Below are 20,119 nucleotides of genomic sequence, written 5' to 3' on the forward strand. Positions count from 1 at the left end.
TTAATAGTTACTTTACGCCAGTGGATTGTAAAGAAACTTCTCCTCTGCTACTTATGACATCAAACTGTAATGTCACTACTCCACCCCTAGAGGTCACTGCCTGCTCATGGATTGATTGATTGAAGACTTTATTAGAAGTGTAGAGTTTCAGTTTCATGACAGTACAGTTCACTGGTACAAGGTCTACTAAAATTAGATCCTAGAAAAGACTAAGCTTAATTTCCACAGGAAACCATTAAAGTATCTCATATAACATTGAATGACAGACGGATAGAACACAGTACTATGCAGTAGATATAGGCAGGAAAAAAGGGGAAAACAAAAAACAAACAAACAAATAAAAACATACAGTAGGTAAATACAGAGAAGGTTCAGGGGAGGCTGGGCTAGGTTTGTTATTACCAGTTGCGAATGGCTGCTGCCTGTAAGTGGTTTTTCAGGGGGATTTTAAAGGATGCTAGTGATCCACACTCCTTTATGGCCTTCGGTTAGGCGCTCCACATTTTTGTGGTATAGCAGAAGAACGAGTTTGACCCTTTCTTTGAGGGTTAGGATATCTAAATAGTGTACAGTTTCAGTTTCATGACAGTACAGTTCTCTGGTACAAGGTCAACTAAAAGGATAAACATGTTTCAATTGGGGTATTTTTTTAAAACTCATAATGACATTGAATGATAGACAAATAAAACACTGCAGAAACTATAGGAAAGAAAGAAAAAAATATTAGAGATTGGAGCAGGGGTTCCCAAACCTTTTTGTCCCAGGGCACCCCATAATTTTTTTTTAAATCCGAGGCACCCCAACATTATAAATTTCACTCCCAGCACCTTATATTTATAGCATATCGTCGTTGTCGGGTGGAAACCTTCTATGTCCAAAACCGTTTGTTTTGTATTTATCATCTATAAAATGTACTAAACTAGTGAAAACATCAGATCACAAGCACACAACGCCGATGTGAGGTGTTGTGTGCTTGTAGATCGGCTGTTTTCACTAGTTTTGTGCGACAGTCTTGTATGATGAAGCAGGGCTTTGCTTTACCAAAAGACGTACACATTTGAAACATTTGGGACACCTTAGCTGAGAGAGAGAGATGAAGCAGGGACCCCTTAGTTGAGAGAGAGATGAAGCAGGGACCCCTTAGTTGAGAGAGAGATGAAGCAGGGACCCCTTAGTTGAGAGAGAGATGAAGCAGGGACCCCTTAGTTGAGAGAGAGATGAAGCAGGGACCCCTTAGTTGAGAGAGAGATGAAGCAGGGACCCCTTAGTTGAGAGAGAGAAGAAGCAGGGACCCCCACAACCTGTTCATAGATTCCATTTAGTTTCATTGTTTGACAGCACAATCATCAGTGTATTTTGGATTCATGTCAGTTTGTGTTTTCAAATATTTAACCACTTGAACCGTCAATACTTAATAAACTTGACCTTTCTCTCTGTACTTAGTCTGCTCTTTTCCCCCTCTACACCAAACATAGCTGCGAGGCGTTGTGAGCTTGTAGATCTGCTATTTTTGGCTAAAGTTCTCAGGCAGGCAGGGATCATCATAACATAGGCCTATTAAACATCCCCAGAGGAACTGCTTAAAGGACAAATTTAGTTTTTTACAACAAGGGTTCATATTTTAGATTGTAATTAAAGAATATAAAAGGTGCGTGTTAAAATGATTTCATTTGCTTCGTTCTATTGTTTTATTGCGTTTACCGTGCTAAAATCTGGGGCATGCGTACGCATGGGGGCATGCGTACAAATGGCTAAATATGTCTTTTTAGACACAATAAGCCAGCAGTTTCTTTATTGCTATTTACAGTAACACTTCTAGCCCCCATAAGTCACATCCAACCATGAAAGGTTGCGTTGCATCTTGGGAATGGGCTTATTTGTTGTGAAGAAAAAAGAGTTGAGCCGTAAGGCAAAGCTCTCTGTCTTTCGAGCAGTCTTCGTTCCCACTCTCACCTATGGTCATGAAGTGTGGGTATTCCGAAAGTATAAGGTCTCGGGTACAAGCGGCCGAGATGAGTTTTCTCAGAAGGGTGGCTGGTATCTCCCTTAGAGATAGGGTGAGAAGTTCAATCACCCGAGAGAGACTTGGAGTAGAACCGCTGCTCCTTCACTTGGAAAGGAGTCAGCTTAGGTGGTTGGGGCATCTAGTACGGATGCCCCCCGAGCGGCTTCCTAGGAAGGTCCTCGATGCACGTCCCACTGGGAGGAGACCCCGTGGCAGACCTAAGACCAGATGGAGGGATTATATCTCCACACTGGCCTGGGAACGCCTCGGTATACTCCCAGAGGGAGTGGAGGAAGTTGCGCAGGATAAGGAAATCTGTCTCAGTTGGAACTGTTACCCCCGCGACCCGATTCCGGATAAGCGGTTGAAGATGGATGGATGGATGGATAGCCACTTGTACGCCTAAACCCAACCACTGAAATAAGAATCTCTAAAACAATAGAAAGAAGTAAATGAAATACTTTTAACACTCATCTTTTATATTCTTTAATTACCCTTGTTGTAAAAAAAAGTTGTCCTTTAAGCACATTTAATTTTATGTTTTTTATGTTTGGGAATTCTTTAGAATAGTTTCTATTCATGTATTTCTATCACACAGAGAGCCTGTGTTGAAGGTGTTAAATGAGCGTGGTGTCATGCAGGTTTCAGTGTGCCAGGGAATCTGGTGACCCATTCTAAAAGGTTCTGCATCAACACTTATTAAAGGTGTGCTACAGAGGACACTGTTTTCTACGGGACACCAACCCCTGCATGACTGGGAGGACACTGTTCTCTACGGGACACCAACCCCTGCATGACTGGGTTAAACATTACTCTGATGACAGTGGAGTGGTGCCAAGTGCAGTAGCTGTAGATATGGGTCACCGTGTTATCACTGATAACAACACCTCTCCACGCTCATAAAGGTCACTGCACTGATAACAGGGGCTGCAGGGGTAGAGAAACCGTCGTTAGAACACAGAGGGTTCCCGGTTCGATCCCAGGCTCCCCCAGAGTTAGTGTTGAAGAGTCCTTGAGCAAGACTCTGAACCCCTAACTGCTCCTGATGAGCAGGTTGGTGCCAAGCATGGTTTCCTCTGACATCACTGTATGAATGTGTGTGTGAATGGGTGAATGTAATGAATGTCTGTGTGAATGGGTGAATGTAATGAATGTGTGTGTGAATGGGTGAATGTAATGAATGTCTGTGTGAATGGGTGAATGTAATGAATGTGTGTGTCATCAACATGGATCTCTCCCATACAGCGCCACCATCAGGACGATTTTTCCAAACACCTTTTTGGACACTGCTCCTACACATTTTGCTCTCAAATCACGCTGCGACCTGACGGTCGCTTATCTCCCGATCAGGGAGTCTTACTGGTTGTAGAGATCGCTGGCTTGTCAGAGGTGAGCTGAGGAGAGGAGGAGATCAAGCTCTACCAGTTCCACCTTCCAGTTCAATCAGGGACGTGCTGGGCCTCTGATTCAGCCCGGGAAAAAGAGTTGGAGAGGCCCTGGAAATATGTCCAAAACCGTTTGTTTTGTATTTATCATTTTAAAAATGATTTAAACTAGTGAAAACAGCCGATCTACAAGCACACAACGCCTCGCGGTGCGAGGCGTTGTGTGCTTGTAGATCTGCTGTTTTCACTACTTTTGTGCAACGGCCTTGTATGATGAAGCAGGGCTTTGCTTTGCGAAAAAAAAAATATATACATTTGAAACTTGGAGATACGAGGTTTCTGCCCGATAGTGACGATTTACTTTGTTGGCCGCCCAGCCCCCAAAATGGAACGAAGGCCGACATTTTATTTATTATATTTCTTTCCTAATGGCCAGCCTGGATCGGCCGGGAATGAACCGGCCGTTCGGTTTTCCCGCTTTTCCCAATGGCCAGCACGTCCCTGAGTTCAATCCAAAAGTATTTTTTTGTTACGGTAGCTTCAACAGTTGTGTTTTTTTCCACTGTATGGTTGTGATATCTTGATGATAAATCTTCTATCACGATGAGAAAGTCTCAGAGTCGCAGAGTTGTGATGTAAGATATGTTTAACAATGGAAATAGAAAGGTCATGTACTGTAGGCTACATGATGAGTACATGACCAGTGATTAGACAATGATAAAGAGCATGGCAGGATTTAAAGGAATGCAGTGTCACGACTACTTCCATGCAATGAGTCCTAACTTTAAGGTGAGCAGATTTATAATGGAATAAGCGTAAATAATAAGTTAAATAAATATGGATATGGATAAATCCATAACCAAAATAAGACAGAGACGAGCCAAAGGACAATCAATAAATTAAAGAGACAAAACAGTGAGCACCATCCTAGTGGCAGCTTGGTAATTCTCTCTTTCACAGATGGAAGTTAACATACAGAATATAAGGAATACAGATTATGACAGTTAGATCGTGGGACTCATTGATTCATTCCCATTATCATAACAAGAAGACAGAGACACATAAGGTCCTAGTAACTTTACACTAACCTGAACTTACAGTACCACCAAAACATGGTCTCCTATACTGTAAGTTCAGACAGTAGTTCACATAATATAACCTAATAAATTAATCATATAATTATGTATCATAATTCATATCTAACAATCAATATGAATTGATAAAAGGATGATATTAACCATAACAAAATACCAAGGTCTGATGGTGGATGTGGACCAAGGGTTTCTACTGTAACTGATTTATTTTTGGACTTTCAAACACTTTCTCTGAAGGGTTTATTGTCCAGTTCTGCCCTCCTTTGCTTTCGTAGCAAACAGATCCTTCTGAACAGATCTGTGTTTGATCTTTTCCTGCACCATTTATTTTTCACTGCGGTCCCATTGGCTTTAGTTGTTTCATTGTCTGACCATATGAATCCATTGTCCAACAACTAGGTTTCTCTCTCTCTCTCACACACACACACACACACACACACACACACACACACACACACACACGCGCGCGCGCGCATACACACACACACACACACACACACACACACACACACACACACACACACACACACACACACACAAACACACACACACACACACACACACACACACACACACACACACACACACACACACACAAACGAAGAATTCAACACATCAATACAAATACTACCCCTAACCCTAACCCATCAGAGCCATGGCAGGGGAATTACTTAAAAAAAGAAAAAACGTTAAAAAGTGAACACAAAATAATTGTGTTTTCCGCCTTCTTCGAGTTGCTTTAATGTAGGTCTACTGCCTGGCTTCACTCTGAAGCATACTAAACGATGACTTGTTGGAATGACTACATTTAGATTTATGACATTTTAGAATTATTATCAAATGAATTATGAATAGGCTACCTCATTTCTCTTTCTTATTACAATCAAAGCCAAACAGTACATTCTGCCGTTCAGACAAAAGTCAACATTGTCACCAATATGCTGAGATTAAAGTTACATCCTTCCAAAAGTCCATAGCGTTAGAATGAGTTCTCATTAACTCTATGTCACTATGACGTCACTATGTCACTATGACGTCACTATGTCACTGACGATCCTCTGCCCTGCAGGAGACTCTGCTCAGCCTCTCTTCTGTAGTAAAAATAACAAACACACTTTCTCTGCTCACCAAAACAAAGAGTGTTTTATGAAGGTGAAAGCCTGCTTTCCTCAGTGGCAACACTCTGACCCCCCCCCCTTCCCCCCCCCCACACACCTCACATCTAGAATACACTTTATGACACAAAAAGATGACATTTCAACTGTCATTTTAGCAACTCCACAGCGCCCTCTACAGATCTGGTCAATAGAAATGTACATTGAGCAGATTTAACGCTGTGGAGCAGAGCTGCATTGTCTCTTCTTGGTACAATCAATTCACACAATGAACAACAGATCACACAGATGTACTGTTGAACTGGAGGACACAGTGACTCTATGTTATGTAATGTAATGTTATGAACTTATGATTTTAACAGACTTTATCACTGAGAAGATATTTCTAAATGGAAGATTCCAAACTCCTCCCTCCCTCCCTCCAGCCATGTGACGTGATGTGTGACGTCACCCCCCTCTCTCTCTCCATTATTCTCTCTCTTTTTGTCACAGCGGCCGCGGCGCGTGCGCACAGCTGTCCGTGACGTCACAAGCAGCATGGCGGTCAAGGTGACTTGATGATTACATCTTCTACTTATTATTTTATTAATGATCTTTATTTATGTATTTATTCTCTGTTTGTGACACTTTATAACACCTCTCTCTGTCTCTCTGTGTGTGTGTGTGCGTGGTGTTACCAGCTGATGCTGGCCACATCTGATCTGTATACAATGTATCCATGTACTGTCTCCCATCAGAACATGGATACATTGTATAGATCAGATGATGCTAATAACCCTTACATCTGTTTGAGTCTCTCTGCGTTCTTCTGGTGGATACATTCATGTTGTATCCATCATCTGTCAGAGGGCTTGTAGATCGATCAGGACGACATGGATACATTGTATAGATCAGATGATGCTAATAACCCTTACATCTGTTTGAGTCTCTCTGCGTTCTTCTGGTGGATACATTGTGTTGTATCCATCATCTGTCAGAGGGCTTGTAGATCGATCAGGACGACATGGATACATTGTATAGATCAGATGATGCTAATAACCCTTACATCTGTTTGAGTCTCTCTGCGTTCTTCTGGTGGATACATTGTGTTGTATCCATCATCTGTCAGAGGGCTTGTAGATCGATCAGGACGACATGGATACATTGTGTTGTGTTGTGTCCATCTGAAGTAGTCTTGTAGATCAGGTGATGATGCTAACATCCACATTACAGCTGTGGGTTGGCGGATCTTTACTGTGTGTGTGTGTGTGTGTGTGTGTGTGTGTGTGTGTGTGTGTGTGTGTGCGCGCGCGCGCGTGTGCGTGTGTGGTGCTAAAACGCTGATGTATATATCCATGTTCTGTAATATATGGAGGTTATGTTTTAGCATCATCCGATCTACAAGCCTTCTAGTGGACAAGCTACACTGTATGCATGTTCTGTGTGTGATGTGGAATAACCTCCATATTAGCAGCTGTTTTAGATCTGTAAGATCATCAGCTTCACCATGTGTGTTTTGGTCGATTTTGACCTTAAATATTAAATATAAAAATCATGTCAAAAATCGGTCTATCATGGTTTTGATCCGAGGCTAGGATCGATATAGGCTAATCATAACAACAATAGTAACTCTGTTCTGTCTGTCTGTCATGTTTATTATGTTACTATGTGCTTATTGTGATTTACATGATGTTTTTAAAACGTTCTTCTCGTGTCTTTCTCTCTCTCTGTCTTCTTGTCATTGTGTCACCTTTGTTTTATTGTTGTTGTTGTGATGTCATCAGCACGCAACGGGTTGGTGTCTCATGTCATTGTAGTGTAGCATTTAGCTGTGTGTGTGTGTGTGTGTGTGTGTGTGTGTGTGTGTGTGCGCGCGCGTGTGCGTGTGTGTGCGTATGTGTGCGTGCGCGTGCGCGTGCGTGCGTGTTGCTAGAGGAGAACCAGTTAACTATTCAGTAGCTGCAAATTGCAACTCTAGATTTTATTTTAATCGGAAGAATCTATGGTTGCAAATACCTCCCATAGGCAACCAATGGATCACAACAGTTTTTTGCTATCTGATTGTGTTAAACAACGTCAAACTCACCAATATTGGGGCTCTATGGAAAGCTTGGAGTATCCTCTTTCTATCTGCAAAGTGTTTGTTTCAGAAAAATCCAGCGTAGACATGTTATGAGCTACTATCTGTCAAGAAATTCAGTTCAGGTGATTATTTTTAAGTGCTGGAGTTTAGAAGCGCTCGTGGGAAGTCACTCAGCGGTCCTGTGTACCAGCTGGTTCTAAATGTCACATAATGCAGGAGGCAGCGGGACATGGTGTTATAGAAGACGAGCGCTTCCAAAGTTCAACACTTAGAAAATAAACCATGTCTGCTCAGATTTCTTGACAGATAGTAGCTCATAAGTCATAACATGTCTACGGTGGATTTTTCTGAAACAAACACTTTGCAGATAGAAAGAGGATACTCTAAGCTTTCCATAGAGCTGCAATATTGGTTTGAAATTGTTTTATCCAATCAGATAGCAACAAACTGTTTTGATGCATTGGCTTAAAATGTAATCTAGTGTTGCAATTTGCGGCTAACTATTCAGATGCGTGTGTGTGTGTGTGTGTGTGTGTGTGTGTGTGTGTGTGTGTGTGTGTGTGTGTGTGTGTGTGTGTGTGTGTGTGTGTGTGTGTGTGTGTGTGTGTGTGTGTGTGTGTGTGTGTGTGTGTGTGTGTGTGTGTGTGTGTGTGTGTGTGTGTTAGTTAAACAACTAGTTAGATGCAGGTTATGCTGTGTGTTTTGCCTGGGTCTGAACAGAGCTGATCTACAAGTCATGGATGCTGAGGACTTGTAGATCAGCTGTGATCCTGATGTCTGTTGTTGTGAAAGTTGTGTTTGGAAGGAGAAACATGATTGTTTGTTTACTTTATTGATCACCACAATGTTGTCATGTTTAGCTTCACTGTTATGTTGTTTATAGTCTCGCGTAGCCAGACAATCTGTTTTCCAGGGTAACAGTTAAGGTAGTCTTGCGTAGCCAGACAACTATTCCACAATCTCTGAATGCTATATAGAGTCTGGAACAGCAGCTCCCGAACAGCGAGTAATGGAAACGGGCATTACCGTTCAAGAAAATATATTTTAAAATGTCATTTCTGCTAAGCAGCAAGCTAAACATGCTTATATGATTTTTATTTATATAATGATAAATAATGTGTGATGTGAGACTGAAACGGAAGTGACGAGGGGGCTTCACTTCCGCTTCATCTCGCACTCATCGTTTCTATTTCCCTTTACCAGACTGTATGCTGGGAGCATTTGACCAAATCGCGGAGGCAACAGTCTGGCCACGCGAGACTAGGTTGTTTAGAATGTAAACAGGAAAACAATGAACCTAGCATCAGTGTAAAACAGATGCTAGGATCATTGTTGTTCAGATAGCATGTTGTTTACACAGATGCTAGCTTCATTGTTTTCCTGCAATAGTTTCAATGTATAGATTATTACCAATAGGCTACTGCAGGGGTCTTCAACGTTTTCAAGCCAAGGACCCCTTAGCTGAGAGAGAGATGAAGCAGGGACCCCTTAGCTGAGAGAGAGATGAAGCAGGGACCCCTTAGCTGAGAGAGAGATGAAGCAGGGACCCCTTAGCTGAGAGAGAGATGAAGCAGGGACCCCTTAGCTGAGAGAGAGATGAAGCAGGGACCCCTTAGCTGAGAGAGAGATGAAGCAGGGACCCCTTAGCTGAGAGAGAGATGAAGCAGGGACCCCTTAGCTGAGAGAGATGAAGCAGGGACCCCTTAGTTGAGAGAGAGATGAAGCAGGAACCCCTTAGCTGAGAGAGATGAAGCAGGGACCCCTTAGCTGAGAGAGAGATGAAGCAGGACCCCTTAGCTGAGAGAGATGAAGCAGGGACCCCTTAGCTGAGAGAGAGATGAAGCAGGACCCCTTAGCTGAGAGAGATGAAGCAGGGACCCCTTAGCTGAGAGAGATGAAGCAGGGACCCCTTAGCTGAGAGAGAGATGAAGCAGGGACCCCTTAGCTGAGAGAGATGAAGCAGGGACCCCTTAGCTGAGAGAGAGATGAAGCAGGACCCCTTAGCTGAGAGAGATGAAGCAGGGACCCCTTAGCTGAGAGAGATGAAGCAGGGACCCCTTAGCTGAGAGAGAGATGAAGCAGGGACCCCCTTAGCTGAGAGAGAGATGAAGCAGGGACCCCCTTAGCTGAGAGAGAGATGAAGCAGTGACCCCCTTAGCTGAGAGAGAGATGAAGCAGGGACCCCTTAGCTGAGAGAGATGAAGCAGGGACCCCTTAGCTGAGAGAGAGATGAAGCAGGGACCCCCTTAGCTGAGAGAGAGATGAAGCAGGGACCCCTTAGCTGAGAGAGAGATGAAGTAGGGACCCCTTAGCTGAGAGAGAGATGAAGCAGGGACCCCCTTAGCTGAGAGAGAGATGAAGCAGGGACCCCCTTAGCTGAGAGAGAGATGAAGCAGGGACCCCCTTAGCTGAGAGAGAGATGAAGCAGGGACCCCCTCTACATATTGTATAAATGTGTGATGCAGATTTTCATGCATTTCATAGAAAGATTCATAGACTTGTTTGACTGTCATCAGTCTATGTTGGATTCATGTTAACAAGGATCTGGAGGACCCCCTGTAGTAACTCTGAGGACCCCCTAGGGGTCCCGGACCCCCTGTTGAAGACCCCTGGGCTACTGTATATCATTTAGTTTAGCCAGATGCTAGAGTCATTGTTTTCCTGTGATACATTAGTTTACAGCAGGGGTCTTCAACAGGGGGGCTGGGACCCCCAGGGGGTCCTCAGAGTTACTACAGGGGGTCCTTCAAATCTTTGAGTGATAGAAACTTAACCACTTGAACCCTAGTGTCCATATTCTGAGAACTTTAGCCAAAAATAGCAGATCTACAAGCTCACAATCGCGAGGCGTTGTGAGCTTGTAGATCGGCTATTTTTGGCAAAGAGGTTTGGTGTAGAGGGGAAAAAGAGCAGACTAAGTACAGAGTGAAAGGTCAAGTTTATTAAGTATTGACGGTTCAAGTGGTTAAATATCTGAAAACACAAATTGACATGAATCCAAAATACACTGATGATTGTGCTGTCAAACAATGAAACTACATGGAATCTATGAACAGGTTGTGGGGGTCCCTGCTTCATCTCTCTCTCAGCTAAGGGGTCCCTGCTTCATCTCTCTCTCAACTAAGGGGTCCCTGCTTCATCTCTCTCTCAACTAAGGGGTCCCTGCTTCATCTCTCTCAACTAAGGGGTCCCTGCTTCATCTCTCTCTCAACTAAGGGGTCCCTGCTTCATCTCTCTCTCAACTAAGGGGTCCCTGCTTCATCTCTCTCTCAACTAAGGGGTCCTTGCCCTGAAAACGTTGAAGACCCCTGGTTTACAGTATGTGGGTTTGTTCAGAGCACACTCCGACTCCTGACTAAAAGACCATTGATATTAAATATTGATGATGACAGTTAAATACAATCATTTAAATGTGATGCATGAGTCTTTGTTATGGTCTGACAGAAAGTACATTTTGTCAGGAGATGTAGACGGCCATTGGGTGTTTTAATATTTTCTAATGTGGCCCCCTTTGAAAAAACTTTGGACCCCTCTTGCACTACGCTATAGCCGCAGATTGCAACACTAGATTTATTTTTAAATTGGTTGAATCTAGGGTTGCAATACCTCCCATAGGCAGCCAATGCATCAAAACAGTTTTTTTTGCTATCTGACTGTATTAAACGATGTCCAACTCACCATTATTGGGGCTGTATGGAAAGCTTGGAGTATCCTCTTTCTATCTGCAAAGTGTTGGTTTCATGAAAACCCAGCGTAGACATGTTATGAGCTACTATCTGTCCGAGCAGTGTTGAACTTCGGAAGCGCTTGTTGCTGCCTCCTGCATTATGTGACATTTAGAACCAGCTGGTACACAGGACCACTGAGTGACTTCCCACGAGCGCTTCCAAACTGCAGCACTTAGAAAACATCCCCAGATCAATAACTTGATGTGCAACATTGTTTTCTTGCTCATCAGTAAACAAAGTAAAAAATCAACATACATTTTAAGTGTATAGAGGGTATCTGCACATTTCTAAAGTGACAATTTAAGGACTTTTTAACTCCTCTAAAATGACAAATTAAAAATTGTCCAAATTGACAAATATTAGAGGCAGAAACGCTGCCGAGGCGTTGTGAGCTTGTAGATCTGCTATTTTCACAACAGAACCGAGTTGTACAAAATGTAATGCCTCAACTCTTAGTGCTCGTCAGGGTGGGGGGGGGGGGGGGTCCCCAGGGGGGGGGGGGGGGGGGTCCCCAGTTAAAACATGATTATTTTGGGGGTCACAGGCTGAAAAGGTAGAGAACCACGGATGTAAAGTTGAGGAACCCACTTTGAGAAAGGACCTGTGTGTGTGTGTGTGTGTGTGTGTGTGTGTGTGTGTGTGTGTGTGTGTGTGTGTGTGTGTGTGTGTGTGTGTGTGTGTGTGTGTGTGTGTGTGTGTGTGTGTGTGTGTGTGTGTGTGTGTGTGTGTGTGTGTGTGTGTAAAAATACAATATCACAATATTTTCCCAAGCTGTATGACAATACATGATTTTATCACAATTCTTCACATAATTCTAACCCTAAATGTTAGAATTATGTGAAGAATTGTGATAAAATCATGTATTGTCATACAGCTTGGGAAAATATTGTGGGCTAAATCTTTCACATTGGTTTTTATGGTTATTTTTCAAGTTACTTGACATAAACTAGACTCTGGGTTCCTTTTGGAAGGTCTACATTGAAGTATGTAACCCTGACAGTATACAAATGAAACCAAATGGTTTCATTTGTATACTGTCAGAGTTAAGTGGAGACCTTGACTTTTTAAAGTTTGAGAACTACTGATTTAGACCAAAATGCAGGTTTAAATTGAATTCTACAATGAATCTCTGTATTAACGATTAAACAGCATTTCTTACAAGGCTCCCTCAATTGTATCACGATATATACGATACCTCTGAAAAGGCATATCGTGGAGACATTGTATCGTCTCAACGATAATTATCACCATATCGCCCACCCCTACATAGAAGTATCGACCATGGTATCTGAACAAGGTAACATGTAACTGATGAACTGTTGTGTTTTTGTTTTGATCAAAGGTTCAATCCACTAAACGAGGCGACACCAGTGAGCTGAAAGCCATCTTCCAGAAGGTAAGACAATCATAATATGTCCAAATCACGTGAAATGGCTTTGATTGATTGATTGATTAATTGATTGATTGATTGAAGACAGTATTTATTGTCAGTTTGCATAGGAAAAGGTACAGGTACACAGTATCTCTACAGTCATGTCATCAACATGGATCTGTCCCATTTCCCATACTCCCTCCTGATTGGCTACCATTGCCTTCTAAAGTTTGTGTATGTGACCTGACAGTCTCTTATCTCCCGATTAGGAAGTCTTACTGGTTTTTGACCAGTTTTGAGTAGCAGCCTCCTGTAAGTGTTTTTTCAGTGCGGTTTTAAAGGAAGTTAGGGATTTAGACTCCTTTAAGGCCTTCTGTAGGGCGTTCCACATGTTAGTGGTATAGCAGGAGAGCACCGAGTGCCACGCTGCGAGCTTGTAGATCTGCTATTTTTGAAAAGTCTTTGAATATATGTCTTTTTTTTAAGTGAACGTTTGTAACTCAAATTTTGCTTCTGGGTGGTCCCTGGAACTAAATATTTTGAGATGGGGGGTCCGTGGCCAAATACATATCATTTTGGGGGTCCTTCACATGAAAAGGTTTGAGAACCACTGACATAGTAGTCTCTCAAGAACAATTCAAATCTTCACGATTTTTCAAAAAATAGCAGATCTACAAGCTCGCAGCGCGGCCCTCGGTGCCACACTGTGAGCTTGTATATCTGTTATTTTTCAATAGTTAAAGCATAAAATATACCCTTTCTAAATGGGTTAAGGCCTTCGGTAGGGCGTTCCACATGTTAGTGGAACGCCCTAGAACGGAGAACGGATTTAAAGGAGTTTTTCACCCAAAAGATGACTTATTCTAAGTGACAGCTGGCAGGTGGAGGCCAGGTGTTGTTGATAAGGTGATAACGGGGGGGGGGGGGGGGGGCTGTGATAAGCTCTGGATGTCTCCTCTCCTGAACGTAAACGCCGGGCGATGTTCCGCCTAGCAGCCACTGTTGTTATTATGACATTTTATGTAAAATGATATTTTACATGATGATTAATTGTCACTCAAATAATTGCGATTAACGATTTAATTGTGTTTTTGTCGTTGACAATTACATTTCTGTTTGGCTTGTAGGCTTTGAAGTTGCACATGGTAGATATGACCGCTTCCCTAACACACTTCTGGCCTGTCTAAGGGAGAAGTGATAACTACCTCCAGATATGCTGCTACTGAGGGGATGGAGGGCAGATATGCGTTGACTATTTTGAAAGTACATTCCATTTTTAGTTGTTTAAAACTTAAAGGGATATTCCACTTTCAACAGGGAGCAGTGGAAGGGCCTCTCTCCACACACACACCCATTGTAACTTCAAACTCCATTTTAACCATGAGAGATTCATTAAAAACACACATTATTTCTTCTGGTGACTCATATTACCCTCCTAATACGTGAGCAGGCCGTTTTTTTCAATAACTTTTTTCATTTATTTTTAATAATTATTTGGGAAAATAGAAAAAATGAAATACAAAAAAATAATTATTAAAAATAAATGAAAAATGTTATCGAAAAAACACGGCCTGCTCACATATTAGGAGGGTATTATGAGTCACCAGGAAAAAAATAATGTGTATTTTTAATGAATCTTATCATGGTTAAAATGAAGTTTGACGTTACAATGGGTGTGTATGGGGAGAGGCCCTGGGCCTGGAGGTCCTGATAACATTTACATCAAATATCTAAATATTGAATCAAGCTAATTAAAAACTGTTCAGGGTGTTCATAAAAGCCTGATTAGACGCTAAAATTACCAAACGTTTTTTTGAAAGTGAAATATCCCTTTAAAGCTAGCAAAATGTGTGGGAGAAACACGGGTCATGACCCCAGGTGGAGAAGTAGCCCAATCACTTTGTATTGGGAGGTTTGGAGTTTAGTCTTTAGTAGCTTTTTGGTGTTGCAGTACCAGGAGGTCCAAGCGTAGTCAAAGAGGGACTAAATGAATGCCCAGCAAGAGACCTGAGGGACCTTTGTTTGACAACAGTGGAGATTCTTCCCAGGAATCTTGTTCTTTGATTGCGACCGCAGGGAGCAGTTTAATGTTAAAACCTGCAGCAGTTGTGTCACGCTGTCACGCTAAGCTATGACACTAAGCTGTTACCCTTGCCTGTCACACCCACACTATGCTCTTTCACACCTCCTAAAGGCAGCTTGTTGTAACTACACCTGTAATCAGTGTTAAGCCTGTTCAGTTAAATCAGCTCCATTGATGTCCAGCACACCTGAAACTGATCAGTTTGGTTGAGTGTCTCAAAGTGTTCAGATCTGCTCTGCTCTTTTCCTCCTCACTGAGCTTTGAACAGCCTTTACATGCAATTACGGTCTGCTCGCCTGCACGCAATTAATGGCTGCCCCCACCTTGTCTCATAGGGAGAGTGTTTTCTGCAGGTGTTTCAGTCAGAGTGTATCAAAGGGTGCGTTCGGAAATGTGCACCGGGTGTGTGCTCAGTGTAGTGAGTGCCTAAACCTAACCCTAATCCTAACCTCAGTAAAACTATACCTAAACCTAACCCTAACCCTAACCTCAGTAAAACTATGCCTAACCCTAACCCTAACCCTAACCTCAGTAAAACTATGCCTAACCCTAACCCTAACCCTAACCTCAGTAAAACTATGCCTAAACCTAACCATAATCCTAACCTCAGTAAAACTATGCCTAAACCTAACCATAACCCTAACCTCAGTAAAACTATGCCTAAACCTAACCATAATCCTAACCTCAGTAAAACTATGCCTAAACCTAACCATAACCCTAACCTCAGTAAAACTATGCCTAAACCTAACCATAACCCTAACCTCAGTAAAACTATGCCTAAACCTAACCCTAACCCTAACCTCAGTAAAACTATGCCTAAACCTAACCCTAACCCTAACCTCAGTAAAACTATGCCTAAACCTAACCCTAACCCTAACCTCAGTAAAACTATGCCTAAACCTAACCCGGGCGGCATAGCTCAGGGGTAGAGAAACTGGTATTAGAGCACGAAGGGTATAAATCCCGAAGGGTTCCCAGTTCGAATCCGGGCTCCCCCTGAGTTAATGTCGAAGGGTCCTTGGGCAAGACTCTGAACCCCTAGTTGCTCCCGGTGAGTAGGTTGGTGCCTTGCATGGCTTCCTCCGCCACCGGTGTATGAATGTGTGTGTGAATGGGTGAATGTAATGCACAATCTATGTAAAGCGCTTTGGATTAAAAGCGCTATATAAATGCACCATTTACCATTTACCTAACCCTAACCTCAGTAAAACTATGCCTACAACTAACCCTAACCCTAACCAGACCCGGTGCGCATATCCGAACGCACCCTTTGATACACTCGGACTGAAAGACCTGCAGAAAACACTCTCCCATGTCTCATATGCATACGTATACATGTTGATATGTTGATTTTTCTAAAATCTTTGGTGAGTCTAAATAGTCAAATTAGCTGGTACCCCCTGCGGTCGCTACTCTACCTTAGGGAGTGTTACTTTACTGTGTGTGTGTAATCATGACATGGCATGAGACGTTGGAGGTGACTTTGGTCTGTGTGTGTGTGTGTGTGTGTGTGTGTGTGTGTGTGTGTGTGTGTGTGTGTGTGTGTGTGTGTGTGTGTGTGTGTGTGTGTGTGTGTGTGTGTGTGTGTGTGTGTGTGTGTGTGTGTGTGTGTGTGTGTGTGTGTGTGTGTGTGTGTGTGTAGAACTGCTGTGACATTGCGTGGCGGTCAGCAGTTGTCAGGCTGTTTGGAATGTGTGCGACGCTGAATAGCTCAAACCTGCACAAACACGTGCGAGTGTGTGTGTGTGACTGTGTGTGTGTGTGTGTGTGTGTGTGTGTGCTCATGTGTGCACGTGTGTGTAAGTAAGTAAGTACCGGTAAGTAAATTGTATTTATAAAGGGGCACGGTGGTGCAGTGGTTAGCACTTCACCTCACAGTTAGAAGGTCCTGGGTTCGATTCCCGCCAGGGGAAGCTGTGGGCGCTGGGGGCATGTTCCTCCACCCGCGTCATCAGCACCCACACCCTAGGTGGGGTTGGCGATAGGGCCTTTCTGTGGTGAGTTTGCATGTTCTCCCTGTGTCTCCTTGGGCATAGGCCCTCACACAAAAACATGCAGTAGTCCTGGTTTCTATACTACCTCCCCCTAGCCAGCCGGGTGCTCCCCAATGTCCCCTGGCGCGGCAGGGGGAGAGCGGAAACCAGGACTACAGGTTGGGTAGTCACTGGGTGAGAAAAATGGGTTGCAAAAATCGTGGGATAAAAAACATAAAAAAAAAAAGATTGTATTTATAAAGCACCTTTCGAAGTGCTGTACAATGGACAAAAGTATACACAATCAAGTTAAAATAAGGCACATAGGAGTAATAACACAACAAGAATAAAATCAACAAAAAGAAACAATTCTCCACAAGTCGGTCATATAAAAGTAAATATAAGAACAACACTTCATGAACAAAATGCTGACGAATTAAGAGTGTCTTCCAGGCCTGAGATTACTGAATGTTTTAACCATAGAAAAATAGCAGATCTACAAGCTCACAGCGCGGCACCGAGTGCCGCACTGCGAGCTTGTAGATCTGCTATTTTCGAAAAAGTTGTGAAAATGTGTGTGTGTGGGGGTCCTTCACATGCAAAGGTTTGAGCACCACTGACATAGTAGTCTCTCAAGAACAGACTAACTGAGCTCCAGTTGAGTGAAAAGGACCTTTTCTTTGATGATGGCTGGCCAGATTGCTGACATAGAAACATAGGGTATAGGTTTTTTTTCAAAAAGACAGGATTCTAAAAGACACTTATAGAATCGGGTCAAAATTCTAATTTTCACCATGTTTCAAAAATAGCAGATCTACAAGCTCGCAGCGCGGCACTCGGTGCCGCGCTGTGAGCTTGTATATCTGCTATTTTTCAATAGATAAAGCATAAAATAATGATACACAATAATGTGTACCCGTTCTGAATGGGTAAAACCTTCAACCCAGAGTTTTGGGGCAACTGCCGCTAAGGCCCGGTCACCCTTAGTGACGAGGTTAGCTGGAGGAACTGTAAGAAAGATTTTCTCAAGGTCTTGAGAGGTGACGATTGCTTTGATTTTGGCAATATTGCGTAAGTGGTAAAAGCACGAATGGGTGCTTGTGTGTGCGCGTGTGTAAATGGTAAATGGTGCATTTATATAACACTTTTATCCAAGGCGCTTTACATAGATTGTGCATTACATTCACCCATTCACACACACACATTCATACACCGGTGGTGGAGGAAACCATGCAAGGCACCAACCTGCTCACCGGGAGCAATGTGGGGTTCAGAGTCTTGCCCAAGGACTCTTCCACATTAATTCAGGGGGAGCCTGGATTCGAACTGGGAACCCTTCGGGAACCCTTCGTGCTCTAATAAGGGTTTCTCTACCCCTGAGCTATGCCGCCCCAGTGTGTGCGTGTGTGTGCGTGTATGTGTGTGTGTGTGTGTGTGTGTGTGTGCGTGTATGTGTGTGTGTGAGATCAAGCATGTTGTGTTTAGACCTGTGGCAGTTACAGTATTACATAATAATACCCTGATCACAGTTACAGTATTACATAATACCCTGATCACAGTTACAGTATTACATAATACCCTGATCACAGTTACAGTATTACATAATACCCTGATCACAGTTACAGTATTACATAATACCCTGATCACAGTTACAGTATTACATAATACCCTGATCACAGTTACAGTATTACATAATACCCTGATCACAGTTACAGTATTACATAATACCCTGATCACAGTTACAGTATTACATAATACCCTGATCACAGTTACAGTATTACATAATACCCTGATCACAGTTACAGTATTACATAATACCCTGATCACAGTTACAGTATTACATAATACCCTGATCACAGTTACAGTATTACATAATACCCTGATCACAGTTACAGTATTACATAATACCCTGATCACAGTTACAGTATTACATAATACCCTGATCACAGTTACAGTATTACATAATACCCTGATCACAGTTACAGTATTACATAATACCCTGATCACAGTTACAGTATTACATAATACCCTGATCACAGTTACAGTATTACATAATACCCTGATCACAGTTACAGTATTACATAATACCCTGATCACAGTTACAGTATTACATAATACCCTGATCACAGTTACAGTATTACATAATACCCTGATCACAGTTACAGTATTACATAATACCCTGATCACAGTTACAGTATTACATAATACCCTGATCACAGTTACAGTATTACATAATACCCTGATCACAGTTACAGTATTACATAATACCCTGATCACAGTTACAGTATTACATAATACCCTGATCACAGTTACAGTATTACATAATACCCTGATCACAGTTACAGTATTACATAATACCCTGATCACAGTTACAGTATTACATAATACCCTGATCACAGTTAGTTTGCATAATGGGTCATAATGGTTTCCATTCATCCCAGGAAATGCTTACAAGCTCTTGTCTACAACAGATCTACAAGCTCTTGTCTACAACAGATCTACAAGCTGCTCTACGGAATCACAACATAGATTTACAACGCAGCTTGGAGATCTGTTGGATGTATTTATTTTCTCATGTTTGGAAAAGATTTTTCAATATTTATATGTTTCTGTTGGAGGATAAACTCATGTCATGTTTAGAGGTGTTCTCAAGGACAAGAATAGAACAGACATCACAATCTACTTGTTTCTGAGGTCTAGTTGTTTATTTGGGCTTGTTTTCTTCAACAGGCGGTCCAGGGACCCCTAGGGGGTCCTCAGGGTTACTACAGGGGGGGCCACCAAATCTTTGAGTGATAGGATCATGTTTATTTACATTAACCTTTTGAACCCTAGCATCCCCATTCTGAGTGGAACATTAGCCAAACATAGCAGATCTACAAGCGCACAACGCCTCGCAGTGTAAATTGCAACACAGTTGTATACACCAGTGGTTCCCAAACGTTTTTTTTTTTTTTCAGGGCACCCCGTAATTTTTTTTAACACATATGGTGCCAACCCCGAGTTTCCCGAGTTTGGGCCGTTTTTTCAATTTTTTTTTTCTTTCTTTTTTTTCAATTTTTTTTTTTCAAAAAATGTTTTTTGGACCTCCAGAAATGTATTAGTCATGATCGCGATCGCGAAATTGCATGTTTAACCCCCATACCAACCCATTCTTTCAAACATGGCAGCCATGTTTGTTTACATCTGAAGAAAACATAATGGCTGATAAATCATGAATGCCTGAACGGATTTCCAAGCGGATGTTTTTGTTTGAAAGCTGTGTTGAACAGCCTGCACACACGTGGTGCATCATCTAGGCA

At 42.4% G+C, this 20,119-nt stretch overlaps 1 protein-coding gene across 1 annotated transcript in view; it reads left to right on the forward strand.

The window, feature by feature from the left end:
- Nucleotides 1-4,104: 4,104 nt before the first annotated feature.
- LOC308286160 (electrogenic aspartate/glutamate antiporter SLC25A12, mitochondrial-like) overlaps nt 4,105-20,119 on the forward strand; it is a gene marked incomplete at both ends in the record, with an annotated part of 74,880 nt that continues 58,865 nt past the window's right edge. Inside the window, 2 exons of the mRNA XM_080727116.1 lie at nt 4,105-4,179; nt 12,732-12,785. Coding sequence (XP_080583242.1) covers nt 4,105-4,179; nt 12,732-12,785 — 129 coding nt within the window. The remainder of the gene's footprint in view (nt 4,180-12,731; nt 12,786-20,119) is intronic.

The sequence above is a fragment of the Nannobrachium achirus genome, assembly GCF_963921795.1.
Source record: "Nannobrachium achirus genome assembly, chromosome: 5".
Lineage (NCBI taxonomy): Eukaryota > Metazoa > Chordata > Actinopteri > Myctophiformes > Myctophidae > Nannobrachium > Nannobrachium achirus.